Raw genomic sequence first — 22,590 nt, 5'->3', positions numbered from 1 at the left:
ATTTTGCAGCTGGCCATAGTGACTCACACCTGTAATCCCAGCACTTTGGGAGGCTGAGGCAGGCGGATCATCTGAGGTCAGGAGTTCGAGACTAGCCTGGTCAACATGACGAAGCCCTGTCTCTACTAAAAATACAAAAATTAGCAGGGCATGGTGGTGCACGCCTGTAATCCCAGCTACTTGGGAGCTGAGGCAGGAAAATTGCTTGAGCCCGGGAGGCGGAGGCTGCAGTGAGCCCACCGCACTCCAGCCTGGCTGACAGAGCCAGACTGTCTCAAAAAAAAAAAAAAGAAAAAAAAGAAAAATTTTGCTAGGTCTAGCCTCCTAAATTCTAGGTTGAGGCTTATTAGAGCAGAGTGGCAAACTCTGCTAGCACCTTTAATTGCCTCACTTCATTTTTGACTGGAAATTACAGGCTACAGAAATATGTATCTGCAGCTTGAGAAAAACCCACATGAGTGCAGAAGTGTATAGTGAGGACGCTTTTTTTTTTTTTTTTTTTTTTTGGAGACGGAGTCTTGCTCTGTAGCCCAGGTTGGAGTGCAGTGGCGCGATCTCAGCTCACTGCAAGCTCCGCCTCCCGGGTTCACGCCATTCTCCTGCCTCAGCCTCCCGAGTAGCGGGGACTACAGGCGCCCTCCACGAGGCCTGGCTAATTTTTTGTATTTTTTAGTAGAGACGGGGTTTCACCGTGTTAGCCAGGATGGTCTCGATCTCCTGACCTTGTGATCTGACCGCCTCAGCCTCCCAAAGTGCTGGGATTACAGGTGTGAGCCACTGTGCCCAGCCGAGGATGCTTTCTTTTATGCACTTACATAGAACTCTCACCAAAGCTACTGGGCTGGTGGTAAAATTCTGAATTATAAATGAAGTGCAAACAATTTCCAGGTTTATAAAATTATCCTATTATAAACACACAAAGTAAACAAAACCAAAGCTTCATTACTCATATCTTGTATTTTATTTCTTATGAAAATGGCTACCCAAAGAAGTCACTGTAGCAGGCTACTATTTTAAGGCAGCAACTATAACTTAAATGCTAACAGACTCACTCCATAAGAAAGAAAACCCTTCCCCAGGGCTGTAATGGGCATTTAAGTTTCCCAAACCCAGGGACAACTAATTTTTATTACCTATTGAATAGAAACAAATGGATTTTAACAGTTCCCCTCCCCTATAGCTGAAAAACTCCACAAACAATAATTGACTCTATCTAAATGATCCCTTGACTCATGCCAGAAATAGCTACTAAAACACTTACAATTGTGATGTTCAAACTGGCCTCTGGCTACTTCTGGGAGTTATCTGGTGTTACGCAATGGCATATTGCCAGCGACATGGTGAATATACTCTGTCTTTATAGTCAGCAATGTTTAGTTGAGGCTAATCACGTATTTATTTTTTCAAAAGGTTAAATGTAAGCTTTTCCCAACTGAAATATATAGAAAACCCCAATGTATGAAACAAGTTTTAGGCATTGGTGTTGGCAGCGGTAGTGGGCTGATGTGTCCTCCCTGCACATTGCTGGGGGCGTGTAGCCCCTTCCTCTTTGGGTGAACCCTGGGGAAATCTTGGCACCCTCAGCCTCACTGCCTTCCAATCTCAGCTCAAAGAATGGGCATCCTGCCTGGGACCCCCCGCCCCCAAAAAAAAAGTCCCTCAAGGGAGTCCAAGAGTCACCAGCATGACTGCCCATCCTGCATGTCCTCCTTTCAAGTAAATAAGAGGTAGCATAGCTGGGATTTCGCATGCCGAAGTCTAGCTCTTTATATCTAGACTTTGGGACTTTTCAGTCTTTTTGGTAACAACACATTTCAACAAATTAATACTTCTACTTGTGTTTGTGTAGCACTCAGATCCAGTGGCACCTCATTTTTACACTGGAGTAAACGGCAATATATGTTCCCAAACTGTGAGAAGGTGCTGAATGTTCCCAAATAGCATCCTGTTCCCTATTCTGGTTTCTGAATATTCTGGTTCTTTTTCTTTTCCGTATATTCTTCTAGTCGAAGAAGCCACTTGGCCCAGTACTGGGAACAGAGCTCCGCATCCATGAAATGTGGGTGGGCAGGTGATCCATCTTTGTAGGCCACCACAATTAAGCCACATTGAACCTAGGAAGAAACACAGGGCAATTCTCGTTTCACTACAGTAGGTCCAGAGTTTAGGTTCATTTCCCTCTTACTCCAGGGCAAACTCAGTATAAAACAATCTACAGGGTATCTCCTAACTCAGTTTCTAAGGTGGGTTGATCAAAGACTGCACCAGGACACAAGAACACAAAGATGACAGATAAAACATTGAAGACTGGGCTGTGATCATTACAGAGCCATTAAAAAAAAAAAAAAAGGCCCAAGAAGAGGGTGGAAAAGTGCTTTTTTTTTTCTTTTTAGAGACAGGATCCCAATCCCATCGTCCAGGCTGGAGTGCAGTGGCACAATCTCAGCTCACCGCATCCTCGAGCTGAGGTGGGCACCACTTCCGGCTGATTTTTCTATTTTTAGTAGTGATGGGGTTTTGTCACGTTGCCCAGGCTGGTCTTGAACTCCTGGGCTCAAGCAATCTGCCCACCTCGGCCTCCTTCAAAGTGCTGGGATTACAGGCATGAACCACCACACCTGGCCAAACAGTGCCATTTATTTATTTATTTATTTGGAGAGACACAGTCTTGCTCTGTTGCCCAGGCCGGAGCGCAGTGGCACAACCTTGGCTCACCGCAACCTCTACCTCCTGGGTTCAAGCAATTCTCCTGCCTCAGCCTCCCAGGTAGCTGGGACTAGAGGCACACACCACCACGCCCAGTTAATTTTTGTATTTTTAGTAGAGACGGGGTTTTGCCATGTCAGCCAAGCTGGTCTTGAACTCCTGACATCAGGGGATCTGCCCACCTCGGCCTCCCAAAGTGCTGGGATTATAGGCTTGAGCCACTGCGCCTGGCCTATTTATTTATTTTTGAGACAGGGTTTTGCTCTGTCGGCCAGGCTAGAGTGCAGTGGTACAATCTCGGCTCACTGGAACCTCCACTTCCTGGGCTCAGGCAATCCTCCCACCTCAGCCTCCCAAGTAGCTGGCACCGTAAGTGCAAGCCACCATGTCCAGCTAATTTTTGTATTTTTTTTGTAGATACAGGGTTTCACTATGTTGCCCAGGCTGGACTCGAACTCCTGATATCAAGCAATCTGCCTGCCTTGGCTTCCCAAAGGGCGTGAGCCACTGTGCCCCGCCAAAAAGTGCTTTTTTAAGTGGGAGAGGAACAAGGAAGACATTAAGCAATGGGATAAAAATAGAGATTAAAAAAGGAAAAATCTCAAGGAGTTCTATTTTCTAACTTTTTTTTTCTTTTTTTACAATTTTTCTCCTCCTACTCCCCTGACCGCGAAGTGTTTTTTTTTTTTGTTTTTTTAGACAGATTTGAGATGGAGTCTCACTCTCTTGCCCAGGCTGGAGTGTAGTGGCACAATCTTGGCTTACTACAACCTTCATCTCCCGGGTTCAAGCAATTCTCCTGCCTCAGCTACTAGAATAGCTGGGATTATAGGCATGAGCCACCATGCCCAGCTAGTTTTTGTATTTTTGGTAAAGACGGGGTTTCACCATATTGGCCAGGCTGATCTCGAACTCCTGACCTCAAGTGATCCACCGGCCTCGGCCTCCCAAAGTGCTGGGATTACAGGCATGAGCCACTGCGCCCGGCCCGGAGTTATAGTTTTAAGTAAGCATTGAGCAAAGCTTTAAGTAGAGGCTCAGTGTCCTGACCTGAAAGCTGTAGTTGGTGTCATGGTTCATGGCACCCATGTATGCCACAACTTGCAGTGGGTTGTCAAATGTACTTTGAATAAAAGGCTTTGGTTTCTCTGATGTCTTCCAATCAATCACACACAGCTTGCCCCTAAAGAGAAATCACAGGAAGACTTTGTAGGTAATAGATCACACTGAAAATCTCTACTAGGTTAACAGTTCTCTTATGTATAGTTTGTCACTTGTCAGCCAATGATTATTGCTCCTATTCACCATTTTTTTCCTTTTTTAAAAAAGAGATGGGGTTTCACATGTTGCCCAGGCTAGACGCATACTCCTGGGCTCAAGTGATCCTCCCACCTCAGCCTCCCAAGTAGCTGGGACTATAAGTGCACCCCACCACTTTTCTCTCTCTTTTTTTTTTTTTTGCATCAAATAACCAGTGGATTCCTCCCCCCATCCCCTATCCTGGTGGGGTTTATACTTGCCAAATGCAAATATCAAAAGGATACAGAGAGTGGACCAATAACTGGTGACTCTCAAAGGACTCTATTGGTTCAATCTGTCTTTCATGACTTCAATTTCAAAATCAGCAGTTTATAGGGAGATTTTGTACAAAGCATGTATATTACTTACATGTTACTATAGCTCCAGACAGAGTTACACCTCATGCAAACTCAGTCTAGAGCAGCACTGGCTAAAAGAAATACAATGTGAGCCATGTGTCATTTTAAATTTTCTAGTAGCCACATCAGAAAAGAAAAAAAAAAATACAGCTGAAATTTTAACATTTTACTTAACCCAACATATCCAAAATATCATTTCAACATGTAATCAACTAACAAATGATTAATGGGATATTTTACAGTCTTTTTTATTATAGGGATATTTTACATTCTTTTTTGTACAAAGTCATTGAAATGTAGTTTGTATATTGTTACAGCACACCTTAGTTTGGCCTGACCACATTCAAATGCTCGATAGCTATAGGGGTTAGTGGCTACTCTACTGGACAGTGTAGGTTTAGAGATAATTTTATTGTCTTTATAATTGTTTGTAATATTGCCAAGTTTGACAATCTGTGTAGTTGAGAAAAGGGCCCCAGTAACTCTAGGATGCCATTCCTGGTTCTTTTTTCTTTTTTTAGATGGGAGTCTCACTCAGGCTGGAGTGCAGTGGTATAATCTTGGCTTACTACAACCTCCGCCTCCTGGATTCTAGCGATTCTTCTGCCTCAGCCTCCTGAGTAGCTGGCATTACATGTGCGCGCCACCTTGCCCAGCTAATTTTTGTATTTTTAGTAGAGATGAGGTTTCGCCATATTGACCAGGCTGGTTTCAACTCCTGACCTCAAGTGATCCACCCGCCTTGGCCTCCCCAACTGCTGGGATTACAGGTGTGAGCCACCATGCTATATTTCTGCCACAGAACACTGTTTGCAGCAATGTACTGTAATTGTAGAACTTAATGTAAAAAAAAAAAACAAAAAAAAAACCTTAATAGCATTCTGAAAACTATAAAATATTGATGAAAGAAACTGAAAATGATACAAATAAATGGTAAGATATCCTCTGTTTATGGACTGGAAGAATTAATATTGTTAAAATGTCCATACTATCCAAAGCAATCTATGAGTTCCATGCAATCTTTTTCAAAATTCCAATGGCAGGCCGGGTGTGGTGGCTCACACCTGTAATCCCCAACACTTTGGGAGGCCAGGACAGGCGGATTGCTTGAGCTCAGGAGCCCGAGACCAGCCTGGGCAACATGGTGAAACCCTGTCTCTACAAAAAATACCAAAAAATCAGCCAGGTGTTGTGGCTGGAGCCTGTTGTCCCAGCTACTCAGGAGGCTGAGCCAAGGAGGTGGAGTTTGCAGTGAGCCGAGATTGCACCACTGCACAACAGCGTGGGTAACAAAGCCAGACCCTGTCTCAGAAAAAAAAAAAAAAAAATTCTGCCGGGCACGGTGGCTTACACCTGTAATCCCAGCACTTTGGGAGGCCAAGGTGGGCAGATCATCTGAGGTCAGGAGTTCCAGACCAGCCTGGCCAACATGGTGAAACCTCGTCTCTACTAAAAATACAAAAATTAGCCAGATGTGGTGGTGTGCACCTGTAATCCCAGCTACTCAGGAGGCTGAGACAGGAGAATTGTTTGAACCTGGGAGGCAGAGGTTGCAGTGAGCTGAGACTGTGCCATTGTACTGCAGCCTGGGCGACAAGGGTGAAACTCTGTCTCAAAAAGAAAAAAAAAAAAATTCCAACATCATTTTTCACAGAAATAGAAAAAAAAAAAATCCTAAAATTCACATGGAACCACAAAAGACTCCGAATAGCCAAAGCAATCTTGAGTGAAAAGAATGAAGTCGGAGGCATCACATTGCCTGATTTCAAAGTACAGTCATGTGTAGCTTAATGACAGGGATATGTCCTGAGAAATGTGTGGTTAGGCGATTTTGTCATTGTGCAAACAGAGTATATTACACAAACCTAGGTAGGATAGCCTACTACACACCCAGACCTTTGCTCCTAGGCTACAAACCTGTACAGCATGTTATCATACTGAATACTGCTGGCAACTGTAACACAATGGTAAGCATTAGTGCATCTAAATACAGAAAAGGTACAGTAAAAATATGGTATAAAAGATAAAAAATGGTATACTTGTATAGGGCACCTACCATGAATGCAGCTTGCAGGACTAGAAGTTGCTCTGGGTGATTGAGTGAGTGAGTGAGTGGTGAGTGAATGTGAGGGCCTGGGACATTACTGTATACTACTATAGACTTTATAAACACTGTACACTTACGCTACACTAAATTTATAAAAAACGTTTTTCTTTCTTCAATAATACATTAGCTTACTGTAACTTTTTTACTGTATAAACTTCTTTAATTAATTAATTATTTTGAGACGGTGTTTCGCTCTTGTTGCCCAGGCTGGAGTGCAATGGCACAATTTTGGCTCACTGCAACCTCCACCTCCCAGGTTCAAGCGATTCTCCTGCCTCAGCCTCCCAAATAGCTGGGATTACAGGCATGCACCACCACGCCTGGCTAATTTTGTATTTTTAGCAGAGATGGGGTTTCACCATGTTGGCCAGGCTGGTTTCAAACCCCTGACCTCAGGTGATCCACCCACCTTGGCCTCCCAAAGTGCTGGGATTACAGGCGTGAGCCACCATGCCCGGCCACTTCTTTAATTCATTGACTCTTGTAATAATACTTAACTTAAAACAAACACATCGTACAACTATACAGAAATATTTTCCTTTTCCTTTTTTTGAGACAAAGTCTTGCTCTGTCACCCAGGCTGGAGTGCAGTGGCGCAACCTTGGCTCACTGCAACCTCCACCTCCCGGGTTCAAGCAATCTTCCTACCTCAGCCTCCTGACTAGCTGGGATTACAGGCACGTGCCACCACACCCGGGTAATTTTTTGCATTTTTAGCAAAGACGGAGTTTCACCATGTTGCCTAGGCTGGTCTCGAACTCCTGACCTCAAGTGGTCCACCTGTCTCGGTTTCCCAAAGTGCTGCAATTACAGGTGTGAGCCACCATGCCCCAGCCTCTTTTTTGGTATCTTTATTCTACATGCTTTTTCTATTATTAAAATTATTTTTTACCCTTTAAACCTTTGTTAAAAACTAAGACACAAACGTACACGTTAGCCTAGGCCTACACAGGGTCAGAATCATAGTAAATACATAAGCCAGTAATAGTTGTTTATTACCATTATCAATTATATACCGTAGTGTACATAATGGTATGTGCTGTTTTTATATGACTGAATAGGAGGTTAGTTTATACCAGCATAACCACGAACACGAGTAGCATGTTGCACTATAACATAACATCACTAGATGATAGGAGTTTCTCAGCTCCATTATAATCTTATGGGACCACTGTTTACATGCAGTCTGTCGTTGACTGAGATACTGTTATGTGGAACATGGCTGTATAAACTAAAGCTGTTATAATCAAACAGCATGATAATAGCATAAAAGCAGACACCTTAAACCAATGGAACAGGAAAGATAGCCCAGAAACAAAACCATGAATTTACAGTCAATTGATTTTCAATAAAGGTACCAAGAATGAACAGTGGGGAATGTCTCGTCAATTGTGTTAGGAAAACTGGGTATCGACTTGCATAAGAATGAAATTGTACCCTATAAATAACTTGATTAAAAAATGGGCAAAGGAGCTCAATGAATATTTCTTAAAAGAAGACATGAATGACCAACAGATAGATAAAAAAATGCTCAACATCTCTAATCATTAGTGAAAGGCAAATCAAAATCACACTGAGCTATTATTACCTCATGCCTGTTAGAATGGCTATTATCAAAAAGACAAAAGGTAACTATTGGTGAGGACTGCAGAAAAGAGAACCCTGATAAACTGTTGGTGGGCATGTAAATTAGTATAGCCATTTGAGAAAACATCATGGAGGTTCCTCAGAAAACTAAAACATCTAAAAACTAAAACCAGAACTACTATACGATGCAGGAATCCTACTTTTGGATATACAGCCAAATGAATTAAAATCAGTATGTTGAAGAGACACCTGCAATCCCAGGTTCACTGCAGCATTATTCACAAGCGCCAAGATGTGGAAACAACCTAAGTGTCCATCTATGGATAAAATGGATAAAGAAAATGTGGATATATATATGCAATATATATATACTATATATGCAATATATATATACATATATACTATATATATACACACTATATATATATACACAATATATATATACACACACACAATAGAACACTACATAGCCTTTAAAAAGAAGGAAATTCTGTCATTTGTGACATGGGTGAACATGGTGAACATTTTGCTGAGTGAGATAAGCCAGGCACAAAAAGACACATACTGCATGATTTCATTTATATGTGGAATCTAAAAAAGTCGAACTCAGAAATAGAGAGAGTAGAATGGTGATTACAAGAGGATAGGGATGGAGAGTGGGGAAGGGGAAAGGGGAGATGCTGATCCCAGGGTACGAGGTTTCGGTTAGGTCAGAAGAATAAATTTTAGTGATCTGTTGCACAGCATGGTGACCATAGTTAATAACGCATGGTATATTTAAAAGCTGCTAAAAGAGTAGATTTTAAGGGTTCTCACCACCAAAAAATGATAAATAGGTGAAGTGATGGATATGATAATTAGCTTATTTAATCTTTCCATTAGGTATACATATATCAAAATATCATATTGTAGCCCATAAATACATACAATTATTGTCAGTCAAAAACATTTTTTAACATCATAGTAGCGTAAACCCAAATTAAAAGTACAGTAACAGTTCACAAATAGCTCTTAAATGAAAAGATGCTCAGTCTCACTTATGTGAAATGCAAATTAAAAATACAATGTTATCAAAATTACTAACACTGTATTGTTAAATGTATTCACTCATATTCTTGGTAATTTAAAATGCATACCCTTGACCCAGCAACCTTCCTAAAGTATAGGATAGCAATGGCTTGATATCCTGAGTACAAGTGAAGTGACAAGTGCCTGGGAGATTTAAGAAGTAGTCATGTCCAGGTCTACTTCAGACCAACTAAATGTATTGTAACTGCATATATCACACGTCTAAAACAAACAGGCCAGGCGTGGTGGCTCATGCGTGTAATCCCAGCACTTTGGGAGGCTGAGGTGGGTGGATTACCTGAGGTCAGGAGTTCGAGACCAACCTGGCCAACATGGTGAAACCCTGTCTCTACTAAAAATAAAAAATTAGCTGGGCGTGCTGGCACATGCCTGTAATCTCAGCTACTTGGGAGTACAAGACAGGAGAATCGCTTGAACCCAGGAGGTGGAAGTTGCAGTGGCCCGCACCACTTCACTCCAGCCTGGGCAACAAGGGTGAAACTCCATCTCAAGAAAAAAAAATAAACAAATGAATCTGTGCATCTGCCTAGAACAGCTCTGTAATATACAAAGAGGCACATTTGCTGCAGCACTGTTTGTAATTGTGGAAAACTAGAAATAATCTGAATGTTCCCAATAGGGAAATGGATAAGGCTCATTCATACAAAAGAATATAAAAAACGAGTTAAGAGAGAAGTAGGGCCGGGTGCGGTGGCTCAAGTCTGTAATCCCAGCACTTTGGGAGGCTGAGATGGGTGGATCACCTTAGGTCAGGAGTTCGAAACCAGTCTGGCCAACATGACAAAACCCTGTCTCTATTAAAAATACAAAAAAAATTAGCCAGGCACCTGTAATCCAAGCTACTCAGGAGGGCGAGGCAGGAGAATTGCTGGAACCCGGGAGGCAGAGGTTATAGTGAGTCCAGACTGTGCCACTGCACTCCAGCCTGGGCAATAGAGTGAGACTCTGACACACACATACACACACACACATACACACACACAAAAGAGAGTAGTAGGTTGGGCAAGGTGGCTCACACCTGTAATCTCAGCACTTTGGGAGGCTGAGGTGGGAGGATCATACTTCCTTCCCAGTTCTAGATTAGTCTGGGCAACACAGCAAGAATTATTTCTATAAAAAAGTAAAAAAAGAAAAAAAGTAGATCAAAATAATAATGTAACATCTACCGAATATATAGTATGCATTAAGCACTGTTCAGGGAATATCTCATTTTATAACAACCCTACGAGGTAGGTACTACCATTTGTCTTATCTTAAAGATGAATAAATTGAGATAGAGAGCGACTAAGTAATTAATCTGAGGTTAAGATGAAAAGCCAAGCCAGAATCCAAACTCAAGCAGCTGGCTCCTAAGCCCAATATCTTACTAGCTTTGTGATACCATGTATCTAGAGATGTCTGTATATTATGACTCTCACAGTTCTGCATGAAATCATACATAAGTGCTGCCTATGCATGTGTATTATACATAGCATTACGTGTGTGCTAAGAGTATAGAGGGCACATATTCTTAGGTTGTCCTGATGCTGTGTCACAGATCATTGGTCATTAAAAAAGGAAAAGAACAAAAAAGAGCATAGAAGGCAGACTAGAAGAAGGTAGTGCCAAACTTAAAACAGTGATCGCCTTTGGCCATGGGTGGTTCAACAGAATTTGGGGTTCATCTGTAATGTTATATTTCTTTAAAAAAAAGATCTCCATGTAATCACAGGGATAAGGAAAAAAAAGTTTAAAGCAAATGCAACAGTGTTAAGTGTTAATTGTGGGTGGTGGAAAATTATTACATGAGAAAACAATTTTACAGATCTATGTAAACTAATGAAAGTTTTTTTTTTTTTTTTTGGAGAGGGAGTCTTGCTCTGTCTTCCATGCTAGAGTGCAGTGGCGTGATCTCGGCTCACTGCAAGCTCCGCCTCCCGGGTTCACACCATTCTCCTGCCTCAGCCTCCCGAGTAGCTACAGGCGCCAGCCACCACGCCCAGCTAATTTTTTGTATTTTTAGTAGAGACAGGGTTTCACCGTGTTAGCCAGGATGGTCTCGATCTTCTGACCTCGTGATCTGCCTGCCTTGGCCTCCCAAAGTGCTGGGATTACAGGTGTGAGCCACCGCGCCCAGCCTGATTTTTTTTTTAATAATTTTTTTAAGTGGAAAAAAGCAGGGTATATACCATCTTGTGTTAAAAAATGAGTGTGGGGACAAATGATTGTACATATGGTCATATAATATCTCAGGAACACAGGAACTTTTTCAACAGAGGTTCAATACAGAGTGGGTGTGGGGAGTTACTCTTAATAGCATATTACCCATTAAAAATTCAGCGGGGCCGGGCACAGTAGTTCACACCTGTCATCCCAGCACTTTGGGAGGCCGAGGCGGGCAGATCACCTGAGGTCAGGAGCTCAAGACCAGCCTGGCCAACATGGTGAAACCCCGTCTCTATGAAAAATACAAAAATGAGCTGGGTATGGTAGCAGGTGCCTGTAATCCCAGCTACTAGAGAGGCTGAGGCAGGAGAATCACTTGAACCAGGGAAGCGGAGGTTGTAGTGAGCCAAGATCTCACCATTGTACTCCAGCCTGGGAGACAACAGCAAAACTCCTTCTCAAAAACAAACAAAATCGGCCAGGCGTAGTGGCTCACGTTTGTAATTCCAACACTTTGAGAGGCTGAGGTGGCGGATCACTTGAGCCCAGGAGTTCAAGACCAGCCTTAGCAAAATGGTGAGACCCCACATCTACAAAAAATAGAAAAATTAGTTGGGTGTGGTGGTGCATCCCTGTAGTCCCAGCTACTTGGGAAGCTGAGGTGGAAGGACAGCCTGAGCCTGGGAAGTTAGAGACTGCAGTGAGCCCTGAATGCATCACTGCACTCCAGCATGGGTGACAGTGAGAGACTGTCTCAAAAAAATAAAATAAAAAATTCTTAGGCCTGGTGCGGTGGCTCACACCTGTAATCCCAGCACTTTGGGAGGCCGAGGTGGGCAGATCACGAGGTCAGGAGATCGAGACCATCGTGGCTAACACGGTGAAACCCTGTCTCTACTAAAAATACAAAAAAAAAATTAGCCAGGCATGGTGGCATGCGCCTGTAGTCCCAGCTGCTGGGGAGGCTGAGGTAGGAGAATGGCGTGAACCCGAGAGGTGGGGCGTGCAATGAGCCGAGATCGCGCCACTGCACTCCAGCCTGGGTGACAGAGCAAGACTCTTGTCTCAAAAAGATAAATAAATAAAATTTAAAAAATAATAAAAATAAAAAATTCTTAGCTGGGCGTGGTGCCTCACACCTGTAAATCCCAGCACTTTGGGAGACGGAGACAGGTAGCTTGCTTGAGTTCAGGAATTCTAGATCAGCCTGAGCAACATGGCAAAACCCCATCTCTACAAAACATACAAAAAAATTAGCTGGGCGTGGTTGTTCACATCTGTGGTCCCAACTACTCAGGAGGCTGAGGTGGGAGGATCGCTTGGGCCTGCGAGGTGGACGCTGCAGTGAGCCGAGATCATGCCACCGCACTCCAGCTTGGGCAACTGAGCAAAACCGTGTCTTAAAAAAAACAAATTCTAGGCTGGGTGCGGTGGCTCACACTTGTAATCCCAGCACTTTGGGAGGCCGAGGCGGGCAGATCACTCAAGGCCCAGAGCTCGAGACCAGCCTGGGCAACATGTCGAAACCCCATCTCTACTAAAAACACAAAAAATTAGCCAGGCGTGGTGGCAGGTGCCTGTAGTCCTAGCCACTTGGGGAGGCTGACATAGAATTGCTTGAACCCAGTAGGCGGAGGTTGCAGTGAACTGAGATTGGGCCACCACACTCCAGTCTGGGTGACAGAGCAAGACTCTGTCTCAAAAACAAAAACAAAAAACAAAAAAACCTTAGTTTCAAAAATGTTCATATTACCAATGTTGATGCTGACTTAAAAAACAAAAAACAAACAACAGTGCTATGGACATATTTTATCATCTCTATGACAACCACTGGGTGTCAGGAACTTCTTGTAGGCCTTGGGTGGAGGGGACTGTATGGCTTCCTTGGTTTATCTAAAGGGCAGCCAAAGTCTATTAAATCTCTTGGTATACAGGGGCTCTTCTCAGATATGACGCAGTTGTGCTATAAAACCATTAGATGGTCTAGGCCAGGCGCGGTGGCTCATGTTTGTAATCCCAGCACTTTGGGAGGCTGAGGTGGGTAGATCACCTGAGGTCAGCAGTTCGAGACCAGCCTGGCCAACATGGTGAAACCCCATCTCTACTAATAACACAAAAATTAGCTGGGTGTGGTGGCGTGCACCTGTAATCCCAGCTACTCGGGAGGCTGAGGCAGGAGAATCGCTTGAACCCAGAAGGCGGAGGTTGCAGTGAGCCAAGATCACGCCATTGCACTCCAGCCTGGGCAACAAGAGTGAAACTCCGTCTCAAAAATAAATAAAAATAAAACCATTAGGTGGTCTAAACAGTTTTCAGACTATCAAGGGTGTCCACTCTTTCAGCTTCCTGGCCCACAATGGAAGAATTGTCTTGGGCCACACAATAGCTGATGAACTAAAAATAAATAAATAAATAACCCCCAAAAAATCTCATAATGTTTTAAGAAAGTTTACAAATTTGTGTTGGGCTGTGGAATAGACAAGCTTTTGAACTTAAATTTTAACTAGAGCTTCAAGGTTTACATGAACAGATTTTTCTCTCTATCTTGTTCTTAGTGCTCCCTTGCCTTATTTGGATTAGGGGTACCTGCAGGTTGTAGCCACCTTTGTATCAGAGGCGTTCGAACTAGAGCAACTCCATCTTGAGTCAGGGCTAGGAAAATGAGGCTGGGCCTTGCTGGGCTGCATTCCCAGAAAGTCAGGCATTCCTAGCCTCTAGATGCTTAAGGTTAAGGGAACAAATTAATAATGTTTACTAAACAGACCCAGACTTGGGAGTGTCCAGATACCCTGATATCTGGAGAACGAAGGCATTCCTATTTTTGCTTTAAAGATAATATCGATTCTTGCAAAATACAGTAATTAAGAAAATTAATCCTTTATCACAAACCCTTGCAGCAGAGCACATCTCCCCAAGATCTTTTTTTATCTTATATATATGAGCACTGTACTTAGGGTGGAAGTGTTCCTCTTCTTACCTTCAGGAACGCCCTGCTCTGTCTATGGAGTAGCTATACTTTCACTACTTTACTTTATTAATAAACCTGCTTTTACTTTGCACTGCAGACTCATCCTGAATGCTTTTTCTTTTCTTTCTTTTATTTTTTTGAGACTGAGTCTTGCCTGTTGCTCAGGCTGGAGTGCAGTGGCGCCATCTCAGTTCACTGCAACTTCTGCCTCCTGGGTTAAAGTGATTCTCCTGCCTCAGCCTCCCGAGTAGCTGGGACTATAGGCGCACACCACTGCGCCTGGCTAATTTTTGTATTTTTAGTAGAGACGGAGTTTTGCCATGTTGGCTAGGCTGGTCTCGAACTGCTGACCTCAGGTGATCTGCCCACCTCAGCCTCCCAAAGTGCTGGGATTACAGGCGTGAGCCACTGTGCCTGGCTTCACCCTAAATTCTTTCTTGCCCGAGATCTAAGAACCCTCTCGGGGTCTGGATCAGGACCCGTTCCCTGTAACACTTGGACCCGAGTAAAACAGGACCTGAAGTACCTGAGTAAAACAGTAAGACAGCTACGATATAAAAATCACGGGGACCAGGCGTGGTGGCTCACACCTACAATCCTAGCACTTTGGGAGGCTGAGGCAGGCGGATCACCTGAGGTCAGAAGTTCGAGACCAGCCTGACCAACATGGAGAAACCCCATCTCTACTAAAAATACAAAATTAGCCACACATGGTGGTGCATGCCTGTAATCCCAGCTACTTGGGAGGCTGAGGCAAGATAAGAGCTTGAACCCAGGAGACGGAGGTTGCAGTGAGCTGAAATCGCACCATTGCACTCCAGCCTGGGCAACAAGAGCAAAACTCCGTCTCAAAAAAACAGAACGAAACAAAACAAAACAACCACGGGAAGCTTTATTAAGTTCAGATGTCTGATCCATGTCAAGCACTGCCTGGAAGCCAGAAGAGAGTTGATTTTCAGAACCAACAGATCATGGTGCTATCTTTAGGAAAACAGGAAAGAAAACGCAGGAATGAAATTGGATCTTATGGCAGGTACCTTGCTTTGGGGGAGGGGAAGGACAGGCTGGCAAACAGGCCATGTTAGGGATATTGCAAAATCTCGGCCAGGCGCAGTGGCTCATGCCTGTAATCCCAGCACTCTGGGAAACCAAGGTGGATGGATCACTTGAGGTTGAGAGTTTGAGACCAGCCTGGCCAACATGGTGAAACCCTGTCTCTACTAAAAATACAAAAATTAGCCAGGTGTGGTGGTGCATGCCTGTAGTCCCAGCTACTCAGGAGGCTGAGGCAGGAGAGTTTGAACCTGGGAGACGGAGGTTGCAGTGAGCCAAGATTGCGCCACTGCACTCCAGCCTGGGTGACACTCCGTCTCAAAACAAAACAAACAAACAAAGAGTATACCTTTCTCCAGCAAACAATTTGATTTTGGAGTACTGGATGACAAAGGTTACATGGCTCTTCTCCTTGTACCTGTTCTCAACCCCGCCCCACCCAATTCTTTTACCTAGCACAAAGGTTTGGACATTAAACAGACAGAGGCTACAGTACCTACAGACACACCTTTGACAGGCACCATCTGTCCTACCCTGTATTAATTCACCTCCAATCTCATACTTACTGATACTCAGCCACACAGTCCAGCAGACCTATATAGTTTAAGGTTTCATGTTGAACAGCACTTTCAAGAGCTCGCACTCCACTGACATCTTTCAGAATATGCTGGACACTTTCGATGTAACCAGACTTGAGGAGATTTTCATCTCTCTCTTTTAAGGTTTCCTGGGGTGAAAGTATGCTTTCCAAGGCTTCGTGGAACCGTTTCCCTTGTAAAAAGACGTCTGAAAAGAAAATCAGGGAAAAGGGGAGGGGGGAAACACAAACAAAGCTAACACTAAAAAACAAGTACTCTAAAACGCTCTGAAACAATACAATTAAAAATGACATTTTTTTTCTTTTTTTTTTTTTAGATGGAGTCTCCCTCTGTCACCCAGGCTGGAGTGCAGTGGGCGATATTGGCTCACTGCAACCTCTGCCTCCTGGGGTCAAGCGATTCTCCTGCCTCAGCCTCCCAAGTAGCTGGGATTACAGGCGCCCACCACCGTGCCTGGCTAATTTTTGTATTTTTAGTAGAGATGGGGTTTCACCATGTTGGTGAGGCTAGTCTCGAACTCCTGACCTCGTGATCTGCCAGCCTTGGCCTCCCAAAGTGCTGGGACTACAGGCATGAGCCACCGCGCCCGGCCAAAAATTACATTAGTTATTTTTAAGTGACAATCCCTAAGACTAAATTTCAGCCTCTTGTGAAACCTAAGAATATACTTTGAAACCAATGGGATTATTAATAGGACGTTAGGCAATAAAATGAATTAAAATTAAGTACTTCTAGGAGAATTGGGCCAAAGTCAAAACTGAAGATCAAAAATGAGGATACATTTTCCCTCTTCCTAACATTTTATAACATGTGAAGACTAGAGAAATTTCATTAGGACACATTAGGACACACTATTTTTCCTGTATGTTCATTTTCAGAGGTCAAAGCCTTACTTTTCGATCCCAGGTTTCTCTGAAAGAACTGTAGTGTCTGGATTTGTTGGCGTATCCCAGGATCTAACTTTATTTTTGAACTCTCTCCTCATTTTCAGTGCTCCTTGGCCTCCAAGTGCTTGCACAGTAAGCCCCTTCCTCATACACATTTTAAAAAAGGGAACATGGCCGGGCATGGTGGCTTATGCCTATAATCCCAGTACTTTGGGCGGCCGAGGCAGGCAGATTATCTGAGGTCGGGAATTCAAGACCAGCCTGGCCAACACGGTGAAACCCAGTCTCTACTTAAAATACAAAAATTAGCCAGGTGTGGTGGCGCACGCCTGTAATTCCAGCTACGCTGGAGGCTGAGGCAGGAGAACTGCTTGAACCCGGGAGGCAGAGGTTGCAGTAAGCCAAGATCGTGCCACTGTACTCCAGCCTGGGTGACAGAGCAAGACTCTATCTCAAAAAAAAAAAAAGCACACACACACACACACACACACAGACTCAACAAACACAAGAAATATTATATATTCACGTGTTTCTTAGTAAGAGGAGAGAAAGAGGGGGGACTGTTATGCTAAGCAATGGCCTTGGAGCTTTCAAAACATTATTTAATTTTCAAACCCAACAACCCAGCAAAATAAGGATCGTAAGTTACCCCCATTTTAATGAATGAGGCCTATCCCACTAGGCAGTGCTGTTAATTTGCCCCAAAGCAAAAAGCTGGACAGGCAGCCTGGCACCAGAATCTGTGTTTCCAATCTACCACACAGTAGAGCAAAGGAAGCAATCTTGGAAATCACCAATTAGATACTCAGAGAAACAGAGCAGGAAATACACGTTCTTGGAACGTGCTTGCAGAGAGACCCACAGAAAAGGAGGAAAACAACTTTACATTTGTCAAGTTTTTTGATTTTTTTTTGGAGACAGGGTCTCACTTGTCACCCAGGATGGAGTGTACTGGCTTGATCATTGCTCACTGTAACCTCGAGCACCTGGCCTTAAGCAATCCTCCTGTCTCAGCTTCCTCTACAGGCATGTGCCACCACACCTGGCTAATTCAAAAAAATTTTTTTTTTGTAGAGATGCAATTTCTCCATGTTGCCTAGGCTGGTCTTAAACACCTGGCCTCAAGCAATCCTCCCACATTGGTCTCCCAAAGTGCTGGGATTACAGGCATGAGCCACCGCACTCGGCCTTCAACTATTTTTTACAAAGATGGAAATGTCAATTCTTTTTTTTTCCCAGGCTGGAGTGCAGTGGTGTGATCTCGGCTCACTGCAATCTCCACCTCCCAGGTTCAAGCAATTCTCCTGCCTCAGCCTCCCTAGTAGCTGGGATTACAAGTGATCGCTGCACTTGGCTAATTTTTTTGTATTTTTAGTAGAGATGGGGTTTCGCCATGTTGGCCAGGCTGGTTTTGAACTCCTGACCTCAAGTGATCCACCCGCTTTGGCCTCCCAGAGTGCTAGGATTACAGGCATGAGCCGCCATGCCTGGCTGGAAATGTCAATTCTATCATTAGCAAAAAATGGAATCCCTTCTGAAAAATTATTTGGAGAGTTAAATGAAATTCAACTTAGGAACTAAGTTATTCTACTCCAAATTTACTTGGCTCAATTGGAATTATTAACACGTGAAAGACCTACAAGAAATTTATGACTGATGGAATTAAAGCCTAGGAAAAAGAAGTGTAGCATTCATCTACACACTAGGTTAATGAAGCAGAAGACAAACACGTGTTAAAAACAGGAAGAAAAAAACTTAGCAAATGCCATGCCAATAGACCATACATTTCTCGCTGCAAACTTACCCCTGGCTAGGTTCTTCACATACACATGATCACAGACATGAAAACCTAGATTACAGGATCCTTTAGACACTAAGGCTCAGAACATTCAACATGATTCAATTTATAAAAATAAAAAATGATCCAAGAATATTCACTGCATGTAGCATCAAGTCTGCTTATTCACTCAAAGTAATGAAAGTGAAATGTTTTCAAGTCCTCATATATGAAGTGCACTAAAAAAACCTTCATACATCTCCAGTATTCTCATGATGGAACTGGCAGGATGGCTAATACTTCAGGATTAAATCAGCATAGCAAAAAAAAAAAAAAAAAAAATTAAAACCTAAACCCCAGCCCTTTGTGTGTATTTATACACAAAATATAAATCAGAATAAGTCAGACTTTCTCATTCCTGCCAGTCTTCAAAAGGTGAATTGATGCTTGGGAAACTGCTCAAGTATTTGGAAGAATGCCAGACACATTTCTATGCTCTCACCTTTGAGAAGACTGGGTAGAAATTATTGATACAATATTTTTCATTAAAAAAATCTTTTTAATTTTTAAAATGTAATTCTTCTTGGGTGCCACCTTCTTGGGTTTGGGATCCAGTATCCTCCAGACCCGTTAATCAATTTAGTGAGCCCTTTTTCTTTTATTCACCATGACACTAATTGTCCCTTTATATATTTCAGAACCCACTGCTTACTAATACTTACTTTCTAAAAAGAGTGATTCTGCCTGGGCGCAGTGGGTCACACCTGTAATCTCAATATTTTGGGAGGCCAAGGTGGGAGCACTGCTTGAAGACAGGAGTTAGAGACTAGCCTGGGCAACATAGGGAGACCCTTGTCTCTACAAAAAATAAAAAAATTAGCCAGGCATGGTGGTGCACGCCTATGGTCCCAGCTACTCAGCAGGCTGAGATGGGAGAATCACCTGGGTCCCGGCGGTCAAGTCTGGGCAGGGTGTGGAGGCAAGCGATTCTGCTCATTTCTTAATGTTGCTACTGAGTTAACTGAGAAACACAGCTGAGTGCTAATCTAGATCAACAAAGCTGACTCTATGAAAAAAAAAAAACAACAACCAGTCTTCTCTCTGCCTGGGCTATTGGGGCTCATTCACATTCCAAACAGAAATTCCTCTCTGGTGCACTTCCTTACTTTGTGCCAAGAGCTACAGGCCCTGGGGTCCCACGTGTTCCAGCAGGTTTCTGCCTTTTAATAATACATTTTTTATTAGTAATTTCAGATGTGACATTCCTGGTTTAAGGAAAATAACTTTTCATGAGAAAACTATCAATTCTAAATTTTAGTGGTAGAAATACAAAACTGTAAGATGCCATTAGAAGATTTTTATGTTGCTTGCTTGGAAAGCAGACAATAGTTTGGTGGTTGCTACTAATTAACTATCTTAGGAAGGCAGTTAGCTCTTGCCTATATAATCCTTGCCCCACACAGCTGAGGAATGTTATAAGGAGCTAAGGCCTTGACCATTTGGTACATATCCAGTACCATCTATATATACTTAGTATTTTTCTTTAGAACATGTGACATGTTTAATTTGTTACACACATAGTTTTAAGAGTCTGGATTAGGGAAAAGACGACTTAAATAGAAGCCCAGGCTACGGCAAGGGTCAGTACACTATTCTTAAAATAAAAACGAAAGAGTTTGTGTACTACTAAGAGTACATGTACTGCACTTTGGGAAGCTTGGGTAAAGGAATGATGGATGTGAAACTTTCCTTTAACAAAAGACCCCTATATAATTTACGGGACTAGCTAATTCACCAGTGCAAATGGTCTTTGTTTTTGAATGGAATATTAAATTCAAGGAAGCTATTCTCCTCACTTGTCCAAGTTAGTAAATTAGAAGTTGAAGGTTAAAGTGTATTTATCCTCAGATCCTTATGAAGAACCTCTGATTATCTCAGTTTACCAAGGTCTAAATATAGGTCATGTGTTCTGGTCTGCTTCAGGATCTTTAAATTTACAAGTCAGTTTACACTAGTAAGTAGGGCAGTGGGTACCTACTGGATTCTAAACGGAATTATCTAGCAAACAACTAGAATTCTGTTACCAGGTGACTTTTTTCCATAATCAAGGAAAACAAGCAATTCTAATACTGTTGGTAGCTCATAAAACAAGTGAATTTTATGTATTATTTAGTCAAATTATTTGATCTATTTTAGTTTCATCTGTAAAATGTGGATGACAGTATCTATACTTCACAGGACTACCATGAGGATCAAGTGAGTTAATACACATAAAGTGCTGTTTAATGTTAATTACTATCTGAAGGGAGTTCCTTGCTAGTAAGTTAAAAAAACCAAACCTCATTCTTTTGACACCGTTGCTCTCTATTATAGAAAACATATAGAACCAGAATTGAGATAATTACTTGAAGTATATTCTTTAAAGCCATCTTCTCCCAGTTCCAGAATCATCCGCTGTTTCCACCTCTCCAACCAGAAAACCTGTTGTTTTGTCATGGTCTGCTGAAGGACTCGGGTCACACTTGGTATCACATTCCTTTGCAAGGGGATTTTCAAAGGAACTGAAGGATCACTTGCATTTGGTTTATCACTTCTCTCTGGATTGAAGATAGGAAACCAGTTTTGTGGCACTCGTCTGTCCTCACCTTGGTTTGGCGGCTTATGCTTGCTCACAGGTCCACAGAGCAAAGCATCTTCCTCCACCGATCCCGGGGTGTGGGCGACGCCTCTGGATGACAAGACAGACTGAACTAAATTAGAGTATTTTTCTTGGTCCACTTCTTCATATGGGTTCACTTTTTTCTTCCGGCCACATGAGTAAGAGGAAGTAGAGAAAGCCACAAGGGCAGCTGATTCCACAGAAAACTCCTTTGAACTCCTGAGCTGCCTGCAAATGGTCTGAAGTAACTTCATCTTCATTCAGATTTGTTTTCACCTTAGTCTATTTGCAACGGTCGAGGGCCTTTATGTTTGTATTCCTATTAGAGAGAAAACAACCATCAAAGCGAAAGCTGCATCAGAATGATATTGCACATCAAAATTGTGAACTTTTTCGACATGTTTGGACAGAGCCCTTTCTTAAGAAAGTCGACAGAGCGAGACCCTGCCTCCAAAAAAAATTTATAAATAAATTAAGACTCAATACCCGAAGGACTCATACATACTAAATGCGAATTAGCAGACAGCTTGAGGCAAGACGTCCTAGTCTCTAATATGCAGGAATGTGACGCCCAGGAAGGGAAGCGTGTGCGAGACACGGAAAAACACAAAGATGGAGCCCGTCCCATGGCGGCCACACAGTCCTAGGTGACAGACAACGACTAATTTCTAGACACCAGGCTCTCTGCTAAGTATTGTGTGTAGATACTTCTCACTTGGTCCTCACACCCTCTACCGTGGGTCTAGAATGAACCCGTTGCACAGACGTGGAAATCGGGTTGGAGGGTCCCGTCGCTCGCCGGTCAGAGCTGGTGGCGGCGCTGAGGTCTCATTACTGTGACCGCAAAAAGGCGCCTCCCGCTCCGCCGTGGGTGCGGACCCCTGGCGAGGCCAGGACGGCGGTGGCCCCTGTGGCAGGAGTCTGGATTAGAGAAAAGACGACTTAAATAAAAGCCCAGCCTACGGCAAGTGTCGGTACCTTGGAAGCCACCACACTTCGCTTAACTCTCAAGGCGCGAACAACCTCTCGCGACCCGTACTTTCATCCGTCCCGCGCTTTGGTTTCGAATTAGGCACAGCCTAAGGCAAAGCAGGTCCAGAATGCCTCGCGGCGCTCACGCCCCACCCGAGGCTCTTGTCGGCCTTCACCGACGCGCACAGTTAGAGGCCAGGAGTACCTCTCCAAGCGGAAGGGCCGGCGTCTCCGAAGCGCGGGAGCCTCCAAATCGCGCCCTGCTGCTCTCACGAGATCTGGTGACGTCAGCGCTCGCCGCCATCTTGGACTCGGGCTGAGTAATAAATTCCCCCCGCACCGAAACGCGATCTTTTTCTAGACGCGTCTTGCTGGGAGAGCGT

At 43.4% G+C, this 22,590-nt stretch overlaps 1 protein-coding gene across 5 annotated transcripts; it reads right to left on the bottom strand.

Annotated features, from left to right (window-relative positions):
- Positions 1 to 938: 938 nt before the first annotated feature.
- Positions 939 to 22,584, bottom strand: MGME1 (mitochondrial genome maintenance exonuclease 1). Of its 5 annotated transcripts, none has more exons than XM_009233330.4 (6): positions 22,214 to 22,584; positions 20,982 to 21,554; positions 18,604 to 18,648; positions 15,880 to 16,099; positions 3,757 to 3,889; positions 939 to 2,114 (listed from the first exon to the last, which is right to left on the bottom strand). In XM_009233330.4, exons 2-6 carry the CDS (start codon positions 21,493 to 21,495, stop codon positions 1,953 to 1,955), a joined length of 1,074 nt encoding a protein of 357 aa, XP_009231605.1. In that variant the 5' UTR covers positions 21,496 to 21,554; positions 22,214 to 22,584; the 3' UTR covers positions 939 to 1,952. The 5 variants fall into 5 exon arrangements, with proteins under 5 accessions (XP_009231605.1, XP_054397583.1, XP_054397584.1 ...); XM_054541608.2 differs by lacking the exon at positions 22,214 to 22,584 and adding an exon at positions 21,741 to 22,168; XM_054541609.2 differs by lacking the exon at positions 18,604 to 18,648 and having other exon boundaries at positions 21,741 to 22,584.
- Positions 22,585 to 22,590: the final 6 nt, after the last annotated feature.

Source organism: Pongo abelii, chromosome 21, assembly GCF_028885655.2.
Source record: "Pongo abelii isolate AG06213 chromosome 21, NHGRI_mPonAbe1-v2.0_pri, whole genome shotgun sequence".
Lineage (NCBI taxonomy): Eukaryota > Metazoa > Chordata > Mammalia > Primates > Hominidae > Pongo > Pongo abelii.
This window is presented reverse-complemented; position numbering and strand designations above follow the sequence as displayed.